Source organism: Vanacampus margaritifer, chromosome 11 (assembly GCF_051991255.1).
Source record: "Vanacampus margaritifer isolate UIUO_Vmar chromosome 11, RoL_Vmar_1.0, whole genome shotgun sequence".
NCBI classification, from domain to species: domain Eukaryota; kingdom Metazoa; phylum Chordata; class Actinopteri; order Syngnathiformes; family Syngnathidae; genus Vanacampus; species Vanacampus margaritifer.
Genome location: NC_135442.1, coordinates 2,540,225 through 2,557,834, shown reverse-complemented (window position 1 = coordinate 2,557,834; position 17,610 = coordinate 2,540,225). Strand labels below are relative to the sequence as shown.

The window sequence follows — 17,610 nt, the reverse complement described above, 5'->3', positions numbered from 1 at the left end:
TAAATAATTTTCCAGAGTCTGAACTTTTTCACTTTTGGTAAGAGAATTGAATCAGTAGTTTTACTTTGTGGATGAGGGGTTACAAATGTGCTGGACTAGAGCAAGTTTGTTCGAATCCGGGCTCACGAATGAATGAATGAATGAATGAATGGATGGACAAAATCCTCCAGTGCTATAGGTGGCGCCATTGTACATTTTCATAAGTAAGGTCAGAGGGTCAAAGTTGAACCCACAGCGAAAACATGGTGGAACACGCAAATATCCGCGTGGTTCACCGCGGCGGGAGTAAAATCAACTTTCGAGCGCCTGTTGTCTCAAGCGATTCAAAGTAAGTGCACGTTTCTCCACATAGGATCGCGGTTCGCGCGCAGAGGCGAGCGCCGTCGCGGTTGTCAAGTTGTACAGCCTTGTTGCTAATGCCGGGGCTAGCAGTTAGCTTTGTAAAACGCTCTGCTAAAGACCACAATACAACACTTCGTACATTTCATGGTACTGAAGTGTAATAAATAACGTAAAGGATCCGTATGCATTTTTAACCATTTAAAACGGTCCCCGGGTATAATGACTTGTCTGTTGGTCACTCCAGTCAAAATAACCCATGGCTAAAAAATTAGACATTTCAACAGCGTTGTTGCCATGGTATAATTTGTTTCATGGGCCTTTCTGTCTCATGCAGTGCACTTTGAGGCACACTTTCCACACCCTTGTTTTTGTGCATTGAAATTGGCTTGTTTTCAGCCCTGTCTAATGCAAGTGGCATTGTACTTGTTTCCCCTCCCCACATGTATTGTTCAACAATCAGAACTCACAGTTGAAAACGAGCAAAGCCCAAGATAATGGCATCATCATTTTTGTGGTGATCTGATATTGAGATGATGACAAACACTGCCCCCATCTGATCAAAAATTCTACACGCAGAGCAGTGTCATGTATTAGACGCTTACTCTCAAACAACCCTAGTTCAGCCACACATTGTATTATCCTAGTCCTCAACAAAATACCTTTGTCAATGAATACAGCGATGTGGCACATGACATGACCAAACACAACCCGCTACCTGTGTGATTGCAGATTCCTCCTGTGTGCCTCCGGAAACTATGTGAAGGTGTACAGCACAGCTACAGAGGAATGCATTCATGAGTTGCGAGGACACACTGACCTGGTCACAGGTGTGCTGCTCAAGCCCTCCAACCACCTGCAGGTACATTCATCTTTGACATTTTGATTCGGGAGACTCTTATTGCATATATCTTGCTTATTTAGCAATCCAGCTTACTCTTGAATCAGTTCTTGGGTGTCTTAATAATGTGTTTTAATAAATGTTTAATGAACACAAGACTTTAAGTTGTTTGTATACTATATTGTTAATTATTCATTATGTTTTGTAACTGTGCTGTTGTTGTTGCAGGTCTATTCTTGCTCTGCAGATGGCAGTGTCAGGCTTTGGGACTTTGCAGATGGTATCCTCATTAAGGTGATTTTTTTCCCCCCCTTATGTCCAGTTGTGTTTACTAATGTGTCATTTATTTTATATACACATTTGAAAAAATAGCCTGTTTTTCTCAATCTTGACTGAGTTCTCATGTCTTCTAGTCTTACTTTGTTGGACATCCAATTTCCGCCATCTATGCCTCTGCACACCATGAGGGAGTGGTCTTCATCGTCTTCCGTGACCAAAGAACCGGTAGGCGATTCTTCTGATGTCACCTTTTACCTTACCATTAAATGAATATTCATCACAAGTGTACCAGCACGTGTCACTCACCATTTTTTGCAAACATGTGCATTAATTATCCTGGTGTAAAAATATGTGTTTTTAAATGAATCCTCAACACAACATAAAAAAAAAAAAAATTAACTCATTAGCACCACCTGGAACGTTTGGAGAGAAAAAAACAACTAGCCCTTGGCATGAGTTTCGCCAATCAACCAATCAATCATATGTAACATAACTTGCTGCACAAAGTAACCTCCGACCCTTATCGGAAATTGAACAGGAAGTCAACCATTTTAATTTGAAGTGGCCGTTTTATGAAGCTGAATACACACACACGCACACACTTGTCTGTGTATCATCGTGGGGACATCTCATTGACATGATGCATTTCCTAGCCCCGTCCCCTAACCCTCAACCATCAAAAATGATTGCCTTCCCCCATTCCTTACCCTAACCCTCAACCATCAAAAATGATTGCCTTCCCCCATTCCTTACCCTAACCCCAACCATAACCCAATTCAATCCTAAACTCTAAAACCAAGTCTTGACCCTCAAAAAGAGGTCTGAACTTGTGAGGACCACCAAAATGTCCCCAAAATTTCAAGTCGGTCCCCACAATGGTAGTTAAACCTGAAAAAAACATGCGTGTATATAGGCCCATATAGCACACACTTATTTCAGTTACTGTGTAGCTGCTAAATCTAAATAGCATTCATTCAGCACATTTCAAGTTCTTTCATTAATTACCACACAGCACCACTAGGGTGTGCCAGAGACGGAGCAGCAATACTGAGTGGCCTTTTTACTGTTTGTGAAAGGGGGAATGGAGGTAAAAGGTCACAACTTGTGTGTGTATGTGTATGTAGAGCTGTTCCAGCTAGTGGTGCTCCATCTGCCTCAGAGCGCAGAACAGATAGTGGAAGGCCTGGAACTTTCGGCCGTCCTCCCAGACGTCAGCGCCAGTCCGGAATCCATCGCCTTTGGCAGAGGGGTGTGTACGCCGCTTCTGTCAGACATCTTGAACGACGACATGTTACTAAACAGAGACATATCATGCACCCGTGACAAATATAAGGAGGATTCAAATGTATTTGTGTCATATGGTTAGCTTAGCAGTATACGAGCTGTTGCATTGCTACAAAATTGGTTTTCAGGTTTGGTCTAAACCAGCAGATTTAGAAATAAAGTGGATGGGAAAAGTCCATACATCCCTTCTCAAGATTAGATTGGTAGGTTGGAAAATGGGAAGCTTTATCTAACAAAGAAAAACATCCTGGCCCTGCTACATTCTGCAAAAACACACATGAAAGCTCCCATTGCATGAGACAAATCGTGTTATCGTCGAATGAAGCCAAGGCTGAACTTTTTGGCCATAATTCCAAAAGTTGTGATTGGTGCAAAAAACAACACAATTCCTCCAGTAAAGCATGATGATGGCACCATCATGCTTTGGTACTATTTTTTCCCCCTTAAGTTGGATCTGTGACTTGAGTCAAGGTTCCAAATACCAGTCAGTTTGCACAAAACCTTCAGCCTTCTACTAAAAAGCAGAAAGAAATTCAGGAAAGCCTACTAGAACATCCAAACTTCATTTGAGGTGTTTGAACAGGGGTGTGTAGACTTTTTGTAGCCACTGTATGATGATCCACTGTCCAAAACTTCGTCACAGGGGGAGTATGCTGCTTCAGTCAAGGATGTGCATTTGGTGGTGTATTTCTTCAAGAAGAGCCAGATGTTCAGGTGAGCGACAAAAGTTGGGAGTGGGGGTTGTTAATTTATCGTGACGATCATCTCACTCTCTGACTTTCTTTCCTGTATTTTCAAAAGCTTCTCCCTGAAACAAGACAACAAAAAAGGACGCAAAAACACGTTCACGTGCGTCGCCTGTCACCCGAAAGACGACGTCATTTCCACCGGACACGAGGATGGAAAGATTCGCTTGTGGTGAGTCGCGTGCGATGACACCAATGAGACGTTAATATTGATGGCATAGTCACTCTTTTTTATTTTTATTTTATTTGTTTCTTATTGTTTTGATCCTCTAGGAGAAACTTCAACCACAAGAAGGAGTACACCTATTTGACACTACACTGGCACCACAATGCTGTCAGCTCGCTCTGCTTCACTCCGGAAGGCACGGTTCCTATCTTATCGAAATCAATTTATGGCAGGGATGGACAACTGGCAACTTGTTTCATTTATTTATTGACTTAAGCACAGATTTTTTTCCCAGTATTTTAAAAATTATGATTTTTTTTTTTTTGGAGGGGGGGACTTTTTTGTGGTCAATATTTATTTGGGGTTTATCACAAATTAACAAAAACATTTTTCTGACGCATTTCAACAATACACTGCCCAATAATTTTTTGCAGATTTGGAATGACACGCAGGACAAACATAGTTTTTGAATAATATTTTTAAAAATGCACAAAATGAGGTTTTGCACTTATTTTTGGTTGCAGTTTTGTGCCATCCTTGAATGGTTATTTTTCTGTGTGAGAGCCCTTAGCAAAAAAAAAAAAAAAAAATGTGGTTATTTTCTGATTATTCAAACACTTTGTTGTTGAAGATTGGATGTTTTTTCTTATTTATTTATTTATAAAATGTGTTATTTATAAAAAAATTTTTATTTTTTTTTTTTTAAAAAAGCATTATATGATGTACTATGCTGTACATTGGTTCTGTATAAAACAGACATGCATATTTTTTTAAAATCCATATTTAATTAAAATGGCATTTTTAGCATACATCTGGTTCGGAAGATGAAAAATGGCGTCCCCTCCATCATTTCAGAGGCCCATCTCCAATTTACAGTACCTTTTTTAAATGTTTTGTTTTGTTGTGACCAGGTACCAACCTATTGAGCGGAGGTGTGGAGTCTGTGCTGGTCCAGTGGAAATATGGTCAGGAGACTCAGCGGGACTTTCTTCCCCGACTTGGTGCCGCAATCACACACATCAGCGTCTCACCTGATGGCGCCTTATTCTGTACCTCGCATGCAGATAACAGTAAGACATTTTGTCTTTTGTCTTTTCAACTGCATTTGTATCCGTCTGAATTAGGGATGCACGATAATGCTATTTCCTACCGATACGATAAACCAATCATTTAGAAGGTGTCGATAATCGATAAGACGATATTTGTTTGCAAAATTAACTTGGATACAAGCTGTCAAACAATTACATTTTTGAATCCAATTAATCACAGCTTAGAATTTTGATTAATCACAATTAATGGCTTAATTAATCACCTGTTATGTTATAAAGACATCTTCAAAAATGTTTTATCCACTGCACACACTCATCCTCTTTTTCTAATCAGTTAATTACTTGCATACCGGTAATTTAAAATGGGAAACCCAATACTTTGAAATGAACAAATATTCTGAATGTCATATGCAAACATTTATGAAATGCTTCAATTTAATGCGTGTAGTTATGTTTATGCTGAATGATCATCTGCGGTCAAAATTAAAAGTGTGATTAATCGGCGTTAATACATGATTAATGCGGTAATTTTTTGTGATTGATTAGCGCCTTAACTTTGACAGCACCAATACAAATTATACTTATTACTATAATTTCTTTATTATCTGGTTTATTTGTAGGACGTCAAATTGGTTGATAATTGCCGAGAATTATCGGCCACCGCTATTATTGTGCATCACCACTCTGAATAATATGCAGGTCAAATTGACCTGTTTAAAAAGTCTCCCAAAAATATTTTCGAAAATGTGTTTAAAGAAATATTTTTGGATCCGCCAACACCCAGGCATGTTGAATGCGAGGAAAATGATTTCCATTTTATTGTATTTTATATGTAAAACGTTTCATAAATAAATGGAGAAAATGTGTCATTTTGAGGAAGATTATTACGATTTATCATTTGGTCCATATTGCACTTTACTAAGTAAACGGTAGTTAATGGAGTTGTGGTGTGTTCATGGTTGCTTTTATTTTTCTTGTGTCCATGTCTCATTTCTAGATTAACAATAAGCAAACGTATATGCGGTTAAAGGACTGTAAGCTGTCATTAACTGTGTTTTTCTCTTCCTTGCAGAAATCACAATTATCGAGAGCTGTGTTAAAGTGTCTGCCGTCATTCAGGGTCTCGTCAAAGGTGAGTAACAACCTCAACAACATTTTACTTTAAGGATTAGTCTGTATGAAGTTGCTCAAGCAAACTTTGTGTTATCTCCAAGTTTGACAAAATATCACGTTTCCCAATCAAATTTGCCATTTCAACATTTGTCTGGATACCTGATTCTAGTTAGGGATCATTATAGAGATAGTCAAAGTAACAGCTGTGAAAGTCATCCAACGACGAACATTTTTTTCCCAGGACGGTGCTGCTGACTGTTTTTTTTTTTTTTTACATGCCCCCAAATAAGTGGTTTATTCGTCCAAAGAACGACAAATAAGTAGGAGTGTCAAAATTGGTGCATTAATTTTGAGTTGATTTAAAGTTCCTTTAATTAATTTTAATTGAACACATTTTTTTAACGTGTGATTAATGACCGCCCCAGTCGCAACGCAGCGGACACGTCCAAGTCAAGATTTGTGTAGTAATAAATGTAATAATAATTCATCTATTTGTGGAGACTGGGATCAAGTTTGATTTTACAATTTAAAAATGTGCAGAATTTCACAAGTTAGTTACAATTATGCCATCTAGTGGCAGAAAAATGACCAACGCAAATCAAAATCACTCTGTTTTTTTTTTTACAATACAGTACTCATTTGCTCCCAAAAACGTTAAATATTACCAGTGCCCCAAAGACGTATTTTTACGTTTTTTTTAATGTTTGTTTTTTACAGAAGGCTTTGTTGCAGCTTCTTAACTGTAGAGAACAGTTGAAGCAATGGTAGTTATTACAAAAAAGGCCAGCAGGTGGCAGCAGAGCAAAAGAGATCAACCAGGGCCATGTTGCAACAAGCTGTTTTCCCCACAGTTTGAAACAGATTTGTGAATTATGATGAAACTTTGCTATATTGTAATGCTTATTGCTGCAAAACGGAAACAGATAGAAATATACTTTTTTTTCCTGATGAAAGAAAATACTCTAATATTTCATACTTTTCATGTTTTTATAGCAATAGAACACAATATTCTGTGGGACTTGCAAAATCAGTCAAAATCCAGTAAAACAGCCGGGAGCGAAGGGGTTGCTTCAGTGAAAATGGCTGGGAGTGAATGAGTTAATTTTAACACACTTTTTTTTTTTTATTATTATGAAATTACTGTATCGATGACTAAAAGGTGCAGCCATATTTCTATTTAACATTGTTTTTCCACTTTTATGTTAACAAGAGTATGAAAAGTTATATTCAGAACAGATATAAAAATGTGCGATTAATCGTGAGTTAACTGTTAAAGCAATGCGATTAATTGCGATTGAAAAATGTAATTGCCTGACACCCCTAATAAGTTAAATGATAATAAATGTAGCCATTCTAAAAACATCAGTAAACCCTATCAGACAACCGCAATTGAAATAGAAACGTGTCAAAATAAAAGTGGTCATAGAGCTAAACACTGTCCATGCGCAGGAGAAAGCGTCGCCACAGACATGATGGTAGACCCACGCACCAAAGCACTTGTCCTGAATGGGAAGCCGGGCCACTTGCAGTTTTACTCCCTTCAAAGAGATAAGCTGCTTTTCAACGTAAGCATTTTCAACAGTCGCTCGGTCACTCCCATCACAATGTTGTTGTTGTGATTCAGACGTTCACGTTTTTCCTTCCCCTAGTTGGATATCGTGCAGCAGGAGTACATCCATGAGTTGGGATTGCAGCAGTTCGAAGTGGTGAAGGCCGCGCTCGACGCCGCCGGAGAGCGGCTGGCGACGGTTGAAGAGAGGAAACAGAAAGCAGCAGAGTTGGAGCTTCATTTGAAACTGTGGACATTTGACCAACAAACACAAAGGTCATTGAAGTCTTTGCCATTGAATAGTCTAGGCATTGAATAGTGTTGCATTATTGGCAGGGTTATTCTAGTTTGGGAATTTTCATTTGAGTTTTTTTAAATTTAGTTTGTTTTAATTAGTTTTCAGGGTGCTTCTGTTAGTTTTTATTAGCTTTAGTTATTTAAAAAAAATGCTATAATTTAGTTTTAGTTAGTTTCAGTATTAGTTTTCAGGTTGTTTTTTAAAAATGTGTATTACTTGTGCGCAGAGGTGGCAAATCCAGGTCCAGAAAGTAAAAACCCCGCCACAGTTTGGCTTTAGCCATTGATGCTAGCTAAGCAAAGACTGTTTGGGTCAACTTCAAACTCCTGTTTTGTCAGTTTTCTCAGGTGTGCAGTACCTGACTCATTTTGACAGATTTTCCTTGTCTAGGGAGATTTAGCTTACTCATTAAGCCAATCAGAAAAGTCGTTTTGACCTGAAAAATACGTGACTAAGTAATAACGTGGCTGGGTCAATTTGACCCGTAGGTGGGTTTAAAAAGAGAATCTCAAATCTGAAATTCTTCACTTCTCATCTCCAGTTTTGTGCTGGACACAACCATCTCAGCCCCCCACGAGGGTGGGATTACGGCCATGTGCTTCTGCCCCGCCGCACCGGACCACCAGACCGCCACGCTGGTCTCCGCCAGTAAGGATGGACACTTCAAAGCCTGGCAACAGACGGTGCCCCCCACCCACATGGAAGGTGAGATGGACATTCCGATGTACTTGGCGTCTGGAGAGGGAAACCACATTTACAGAGATTTTTTTTTTTTTAACACTCCTGTCTTGGGCACTTAAAATTTTACAGGCAACAGTTTAGTTACTGCACTGTCTATGTAAAAATCTTGGCAAAAATCTTAGGGAAAAAATTGACATTACTGTAACATTTTTTTATTTGCATTCCTCCTAAACTTGGCCCCCATGGGTCACCTTCGCCCTTCCATTATCTTCAGGTTCCAGAAATAACAATACGGCGTTCACAGGAATGAGAAGTTTGTAAGTCAATTTGACACGGCCATTTTTATTAATTAACCAGAACGGTAACAAATCTCAATAGATTTTGTTTGTCACTATGAACTCAACTTGCATTTTTGTGAAATGAGACTGGCTTTTCATTTTTTTGCAACATCATAATTGGTCGATATGACCCGTAACATAACAGGGGTTAAAGACTTTATCGTCATTATACAAACAAATGTGCAATGAGATTTAAGCATCTCCTTTCAGTGCAGCGTAATATGTAAAATAAAACGAATAAATCTTTACGACGCCTTCACACCCGTTACCTGTTTCTCAGAAATAACGTTCCTGGGTCACTTTGACCCATGAATTGTTTAATTTGGCCCAAAGTGTCAGAACGGGGGAAAAAAATCGGGTCAATTTGACCAGACACATAACAGGAGAGTTGCCGTGCAAACAAAAAGCGTTTAAGCGATGAAAGTGTTTTGTTGTCTACAATGACAAGAATGTCTTATTTTTGTTCTCAGCAGAATGCTTCAGTGTACACTGGTGTCATCTCTATTCTCACTTTCGCTCTCTTCCTTTCTTCTCGACGGGACGACCCGGTACAGACGAGGGTCCAACGTGGTCGTGCGACTTTGTGGGCTCCTATCACAGCCTGGCGCCTCAATGCTGCTGCTTCTCAGCCGACGGCTCCCTGCTGGCCGTCGGCTTCCAGGGGGTGGTGACTCTGTGGAACCCGGCCACTTGGGAGCTCCTGACCACGTTGTCCCAACCGCCGGGTGATATCAGGTCAGACAACAAATCATTTTGGTGGCTGGTAGTTTGATGAGGAATTGATTGTGTGGCTAAATGAGGGCCCAACGGATTGAACAACTTATCCCAGATCTTGAAGTCTGGAAAAGGTTTGATTAGCAATTTTGCTAATGAATTTCAGTTGCTTGCCCTGAAATGATTTAACAGTGGCTTCATCACGTGGGACTTGGACCCTCGATGGTTGCTTTGCCAGCAGTCGTGTCATGGGAACCGATGGAGCCTCAGGGACATACATCACTGTCACGTTGTTGTTGTTTAACACCCACAAAACAAATGCAGTCGAAGCGAAAGCTCTTCCTCATTCCTGTATCACTTTTCTCAAGTCAGCCGTATTTAACCTTCCTGTTATGTGTCAAATTGACCTTTTAAACCGTATGAAACCTCTGATTGGCTCAGTAAAAGGCCTTCTGTTGCATGTTTGATAAGTAGTGTTAATTGTATCCGCCATTTTAGAATGTTGTCTGTTTTAGTCCAGTTTCAATCACGCTTGTTAGTTTTTATCATAGTCAACCTCATCCCATTTTTATTTTGTCTATTTTTAGTCGACTGTCAATAAATCTAGCATTTTAGTATTTATTTTAGTCCAAGAAAACATCATTTTATTTATAGTTTTTTTAATAAAAAAACTGACATTTTAATCTAGTTTTAATCAGGACAATAATTTTACCCCTCTATATTTTGTTAATTATATTATATAGTCAACAAGTGGCTACTATGGCTCCATGCTATGAGCCAGCATTAGTTAGTGGTCGGATTAACATTGTTGAAACGTTGTAACCGTTGGATTAATGTTACGTTATAACAATTATTAACTTTTTTTTTTTTTTTTTTTTCCCTTTCACCGTGAATCCACCTTCTGTCTGTCCTCTGTGTTTTTGTGCATTTTGCACTCACTAGCTGCAGATTTGAAAAAAAAGGAGGGGGGAGGGGGGTCACATGACCGTGTCACATGACAGATTACCAGAGACAGGATTTTACGAAATCAAATCATTTCTGTCTCGTTTTTTGTTCATGAACTAAAATATCAAAAGCTTTTAGTCCAGTTTTTATCAAGTGAAGTACATTTTTGTCTCATCTTCATTAGTCGTCCAAAATGCATACCGATTTAGTCCCAGTCATTGTTTATTAATGAAAGTCTAGTCTTGCCTAGTTTTCGTCCATTGAAAAATGTGTGTTGACAAAAATGTTTTCATTTAGTTTTTGCTAATGAAATGAGCACTATTGACAAGAACAGATCGTTTTTGAGAAACTTGTCAAGGATTGTGACGATTATAATACCCGTAGGAGCAGTGTGGTGGCCATAAAGCTTCACAAAATGGCGCTGAACTCGTAGAAGAACTTCTTGACGGGTGACAATTTTGCAATACTGCAATGTGACTTGGCGAGGCATGGGCAAGAGAATTCTTCAAAAAACTGCAAAGCTGTCAAATGCTGATGGCCTCATTTCTGTCCAAAAGATACCTGGGGAAAAAAAAAAAGAGTCAAAAGTGGATTTAAGGGCAGGACTCATTTATAAGAAGCACCTTTTTTTAATAACCTCACGTACCAAAGTTGCGGTAGTTTGGGAGCTGACGAGGATTTATTTCTTGAAGTAAGGGAGGGTGGAAAAAAAATACTTTGAGCTGTTTTGACAGCTGCCAACAGCGCCGTCTTGTATAATCAGCGCCTGCCTATGGATGTGTTGAGCCTGCTGAATCGCTTGACCTCACAGCCAACCATCTCCTGACTCATTGTGAAACTCCCAAATGTTGAATAATGCTGAGCTCAGCTGCTCGGCGCTGAGGTTCAGGGCTCGTTATCCAGGATGGCTCTTAAGTAAATTTTTTATTTTATTTTAATATCTTGTTTTCCATGTGAGAGACCCCAAGCAATGACGGTGACAACTTGAAAATATCCAGCTTGCGTTTCACTTTAGTCTCCAGCCCACTGGCACATGCTGGCGTGCTCCTCTTGCTCTTCCCAGTTGCCCCCCGACTCATTCGTCCAATCACACTCAAGACACCTTCACTGCCTCACAGACAGTCAGAATTTATAGCACTCTAGTAGAAAGCCATGTAACACGGCCGATAGTAGGGTACAATAAATTATTGCACAGCGTTATCTCTTTCTGTGATTTTTTTTTTAAAAATAGTACTGTGTGTGAATAGCAACCATGCAGCTGTGACATTTATTGGACTCAAAGTTGTCCGTGTAGGGCCATGAAAGTGATTGGATGGGTGAGTCGGGGGTGGGCCAACTGGACCCAGAGACCATACATGTACAGCGAAAGAGAGCAATGTATTTACATGGAGTTGTCATACAGTTGCACAAATGATATCAAATAAATGGTCTTATTTATCAGTCAATGCGACTCAACTATTATCCTCTTAGCATTAGCATTAGCTTCCAAAAAACAAACAGATCTAACGCACCCCAATCCCACAAAATAATTGCTCAGGACAATCATTTTTGCGGCATCCACTCGTCACCCTCGGCTGATTTTGACTGGAAGAGAGGAAAAATGCTCAAATTAAGACAGATTATCAATGCGCGTGCCCGCTTTTGAGGTGCCAAGGTTTTGAACCCACCAATTATCTTGAGCTATTTTATTTGATATATAGCCTCCAATCATTGATCTTTGTGGGTGTTCAAGCCCGGCTTGCATGTTCTAATTGGAAGTCTTCACAGAAGGGGAAAAAAAAAAAAAAAAGATAATCCTGTAAAATATGTATGGAGTGTGTCTGGAATTTTTAGCCACACATCGACACACAAAAAAAAAAACCTCAAAAGGAACTTTTATTTTCTTCTTCCCCCAGGAATCTTTGTTTTGGCCGACTAAGCTGCTCCAAATACTTGCTGGGCACGACGGTGAAGAACCTGCTCTGTTGTTGGAATCTCCTCACGTGCTCACGTAAAGCTCTTATTGTGTTAAAGCACATACGCTTTCCATACTGTATGTGTTGTGTTTGCTTACTTTTTTTTTTTTCCTGTTGTCTTTGTGGTAGTGGAGTGGAGCACCTCCATGGACGTCAGCCTGCTGTTGTCTGACCCGCTGTCTGAGAACATGGCGGCCTTCTGCAGCCTCAATGGATGTACTGACTGTAAGTATTTGTGCAAAATTAGTGCATTCATTTTGAGTTAATTTAAAGCCTTTAACACCACCCCCTTTTTTTTAAGTACGATTAATGCATACATTTGTGGAGACTTGGGTCAAGTTGTATTTCACAATTTTAAAAAATGTGCAGAATTTCACAAGTTACTTCATGTTAAACGTTAGATAGCTCTTAATTCAGTTGCTCCCCAAAACGTATATATACACGTTTGATTTTAAATATGACCATGATCCCAAAGACGTATTTATACGCTTTTGTTGTTGTTTCTATCAGTTTAACTTATGTTAATATTAAGTATGGAAAGTATGGAAACATATTTTATTGTACATTTAGAACACATAGAAAATTTGATTAACCATTGAAGTCATGTGATTAAAATTACGATTAAAAATGTTAAGCGCCTGACACCCCTAGTTAAAACTGGATTTTTACTCATCACAATCCAAATTGTGATTTTTACCAATTCAAAAATAATGTAAAAAAAGAAACATGGGGAAAAACAAAAGTGAGGCCACCAGGAGAAAACTATTTTTTTTAATTATCTTTTCTTTTTACCTGTTTGTTTGCCCCGCAACATGGCAACCGGTTTAAAGTGGTAAATGAAATTATTTTATTATTAACTATTAAATGAAGCCAGCCATTCTCTTTCGTTTTGAATATGGAATGTTGTCATATAAACGCCCCATTTTCCTTGTCCTGCTCGTCAGTGTTTGTGTTTAAGCCCTGCGAGCCGCGGCCGCTGTTTTGCCAAAAGGCGGTTTGCCCGGGAAAGGTGACCCGGGCCGTCTTCTCCCCGAGGGACGCCATGCAGGAAAGCTGCGATGAGAGCTGCCAATGGCTCAACCGATCCCAACTCTACTTTCTTGGCCAGCACATGGTGGGATGAAAACACGATTGTAATGGTGTCCATCTTGTGCGTGTGAGGCTGTTAATCCACTGAACTTGACACGAGCTCTTCCTATGCAGGACCTTATGACCTTTATCACCAAAGCAGAGGAAGAACAACTGATGGCTTCTAATAAACAGGTAAAGTGTAAGGCGTTTTATGATCTTGACAACATTATTGTAAACCTTTATGTCCCTTTGGCCCGTCTTAGATTTCACAGCATTTTATGACCGTACAGCAGTGCATGAACTCGCCTGTTATGTTTGTTTATTTGGAACGCAAATGTTCGTGGAACATTGTGACCTGCTGCCGGTTCAATCACATATCAAATGAAATGAAGAAAATACATACTGGTAAATTTGACCTGCGCTTATTTTTATTGAAATATTTTCCAATATTAACAAAAAAACGCACTATTGACAGAGTAATTTATTCCGTTTTTTTTTTAATCTAGAGAAAAAAATCTGTTCCCCCCTCCTTTTTTTAAAAAAAAAAAAACAACTTAATTTACTCAGACATTTTCAATTTGCTGCCGGCTGTTTTGCTGAATTTTGACTGATTTTACCAGGCCCACAGAATATTGTGTTCTATTGCTATAAAGACATGGAACCTACCAAAAGAAAAGATTAGAGCCTCTTCTTTCATCAGGAAAAAAAAGTATATTTCGATCTGTTTCCGTTTTGCATCAATTAGCGTTAGAATATAGCTAAGTTTCATCATTATTCCCAAATCTCTTTAGAACTATGAGGAAATCAGCTTGTTTGCAACATGGCCCTGGTTGATCTCTTAAACTCTGCTGTCACTTGCTGGCTGTTTTTGTATTTTCTACCAATGCTTCACCCGTTCTCTGCAGTTCAGAGGCTGCATCAAAGCCTTCTGTATGCTCTAAGAAACTTAAAACATTTAAAATAGAACGTATTTATGCGTTTTTGGGAGCAAATGAGTTAATTGTTTTCCACTATAATGGTACATTTAGTACATTTCTCTCTTTTGTCTCCCCTTCTGATATTGTTGTATTGTTCGTGCGCTTCTTCCCCTTTACTAGCTTGCCATCGACGACACCGTCGCCATGACGCCGTTCCAGCTGTTGCTGGGCCAACGGCGCCAAGGAGGAGAGGACGATCTGGACCAATCGGATCGTCCCGACACCGCAGCGAGAGAGCATCTTCCGCAGGGCTCTGCTGCTGTTAAGGAGGTGCGGACTTTTGATGATGATTTATTTCTGGGCATCATAAGAATGTTCTTAGTTTATTTTCATCTTTTGTTTACAGCTTCTGCAGACCCCGGCCCACGTCCTCCCTGCCGCCACTTTCCTCTGCTCCGTGTTTCTGCAGTCACTGCTCATCTCAGTCACTGAGTCCAGGTCAGTTGATGCAATCTAATACTTTGTTAGTACAGTGTTACTTGGATTAACAAGTTTTTCCAGCTGCGAGACATCGCTTGTTTGTTTTTTTTATTTAAAAGAAGTGTGAGGTAAGTACCGGTATATATTTTGTTAACATTAGCTTGTAGATGTTTGGTGATAGCACTAGCGGGTAACTTGTTGTTACTACTAGCTCATAACTAGTAGTTGTTGTTAACTAGCAGCTATGATTTGATGTTACCACTAGTTAGTGAGTGTTATGCTTTCTCTAGCTAGTAACTTGTTAGCACCAGCTAGAAACTGGTTGATGGTAGCGCTACCTAGTAGGCCTAACTTGTTGGTATTTTATGTTGGCCCCAGCTATTAACTTGTCAGCGCCAACTATACTGGTAGATGTTAGCGCAAGCTAGTAACTAGTTAATCTTTAATGTTGGCCCTGGCTCGAAACGTCTTTTTAACACCAACTAGAAGCTGGTGGACGTTAGCGCTAGCTTGTAACTTGTTTCAGCAATGATTGCCTAACTGGTAGTGGTTAGCACTTTTTCTTGTTACTACTTTATTAGAACTGTTGAATGTTAGCAGCAGCTGGTAACATTTTCGTTTAATTTTGGTTTAAAAAAAAAAAATAAAAAATTGTGCTAAAGTTAAGGCCATCCAGTATATTAAATAAATAATCATGAGTATTTTATGTTGGCCCTAGCTATTAACTTGTCAGCGCCAGCTCTACCGGTACATGTTGGCGCAAGCTAGTAACTAGTTGGTGTTTAATGTTGGCCCTAGCTAGAAACTTCTTGTTAGCACCAACTAAAAGCTGGTGGAAGTTAGCGCTAGCTTGTTTAAAAAAAAAAAAAAGGCAATAAAGTTGAGGCCATCGATTTATATTTAAAAAAAATAATAATAAAAAATGTAATTAATAAATCATTTTTAACCTCTTCCATATTCCTTAAACCCATTTAAACTTGGTAAAACGCGCTTTTTAAAATAAGGGGCTAATTCTGCAAAAATAGTTTTTGTTTGGTGGTCATGAAATTGCACAGGCAGACAAAACGACTTCTGCAATGATTCTCAAGTGGGTCACATGACAAAAAATGTGTTTAGGATGAAAAATGGCAGAGTCACGCTGAAGCCCTGCAATTGTTTTCATGCCCTTTAGTAAACCAAAACACGTCGAGGAGGAAATGGAGAGTGAGAAAGAGGAAGAGGACTCCGAGGAGGAGGAAATGCAAACTGGCGCTTTTGGAGCAAAGCGGTCGTTGATGGGAGCAAGCGAGGCCGCCGCACCAGCGATGACGCGAGCGCAGGTTAGAGAACTCAGGCGAGTGAAAAAACTGGAGCGCGGCTGGCTGAGCGGCCTCTTGGACTCCTGAGCAAAAACTGAAATGTAAATTCAAGTTCAATAATGATGTCATTTTTATTTTTCTGTTTTGCAATAAATGTGCGCAACACACAAAAATAGTATCCAATAATATCAATAGAATCACGTACTTTAAGGGATCAAGTGCCCTCTTTCTTGACACTTTCTTGCTATTGCAAAGGTTCAACGTCTACAGACAAGGCGGCAAGATAAACACAGCAGATAAGTCCCATTTTCAAAAGGAAGGTTTCCTCGTGGGCAAATAATTTCGGGACTTGAGAGAAACGCTCGCGCGCTTGCATAATAAACTTGCCGTATTCCACGAAGACAGTAAACTTGATAGTGACATCATCACAAGTCCTATTGGAACTGATACTGCAGCTGATTAGAGCACAGCACAGCAATGAAAGCCTTGTTTACTCAGCGAAAAGGGGAATGACATGACACGCATACAAAGTCCGACACGGACGGAAAGGAAAATGTGAAAAGTGGAAGAAGAAAAAAAGGTCCCAGAGTGCTAGTTGTGCGCAGTAAAGAAATCGAACTTGACCCACTTTCGCCACCTGACAGAGAAGCATAAAACCTTGACATAATACTTTTTTATCTTAGTGTGGATCTTTTTGTCTTCTTGTTTGCTACAACGACCTCCTAAGGAAGGAAGGAAGCTAAAAAAAAAAATGCTGATTGTAGTTGAAAGTCTTCTGACTCTGGGACCGAAACGTGATCTTATAAAAGTGCAGACTCGTGACTTTGGGATTTGTTACCAAAGAGAAATACTTTGCTACATCAATCTTCAAATGGGTTTGTAGCTGCTTAGTCATGCAGTGAGGTGGATCTGAATGTCTCATTGTGCTCAACAGTTTTGCTGTGAGTGAACCAAAGTCAAAGTGACTCCGTTTTGAATCGAAATCAGCTTCAAGTTATAATTACATTTTAAGACACGTCCCGTTTTTAACTTCAACATTAGAACGTGTTAATTGTCTTAAGTTTTACATTAAAAAAAAAAACTCAAAATGCATGATATGAATCGAAAGAGGCTCTATGGAATGCCAGTTCTATATAAAAATATAAATGTTTTCAAATTCCAATACGCCAGGAACCGTTCATTTATTAAACTACGCAATTTGAATGATGTGAGCTGTGGTACAGGAAATATATTTTTAACTCTTTGACTGCCAGACGTTTTCAGAAAAGGGATGCCGTGGGTGCCAGCCGATTTAAGCATTTTTGACTGATCTTTCACGGTCCACAGAAAATTATGTGTTTGGACTATGGAAACACACATGCTACCAAATGAAAGATTGGACTCTCATCTTTCATCATAAAAAAAAGTTTGTTTCTACCTTATTCCGTTTTTCAGTAATCAACAATAGAAAATGGTTAGTTTTACCTCTGTTTTAAAAAAAAACATCTTTTAACGTCTTTGGCACTCCTCCATAGGATTTTACTAAACGTTATTTAACGTTTTTGGCA

At 39.3% G+C, this 17,610-nt stretch overlaps 1 protein-coding gene across 1 annotated transcript; it reads left to right on the top strand.

The window, feature by feature from the left end:
• Window positions 1-208: 208 nt before the first annotated feature.
• On the top strand, window positions 209-16,236 carry wdr75 (WD repeat domain 75). Its single transcript, XM_077579605.1, has 21 exons — window positions 209-328; window positions 1,072-1,201; window positions 1,409-1,474; window positions 1,594-1,684; window positions 2,584-2,708; window positions 3,387-3,457; window positions 3,545-3,661; window positions 3,763-3,851; window positions 4,567-4,725; window positions 5,777-5,836; window positions 7,267-7,382; window positions 7,467-7,642; window positions 8,206-8,369; window positions 9,238-9,418; window positions 12,238-12,332; window positions 12,427-12,522; window positions 13,242-13,411; window positions 13,501-13,560; window positions 14,466-14,615; window positions 14,692-14,783; window positions 15,937-16,236. The coding sequence occupies exons 1-21, from the start codon at window positions 243-245 to the stop codon at window positions 16,148-16,150; spliced, it is 2,508 nt and encodes an 835-aa protein (XP_077435731.1). The 5' UTR covers window positions 209-242; the 3' UTR covers window positions 16,151-16,236.
• The last annotated feature ends 1,374 nt before the right edge of the window (window positions 16,237-17,610 follow it).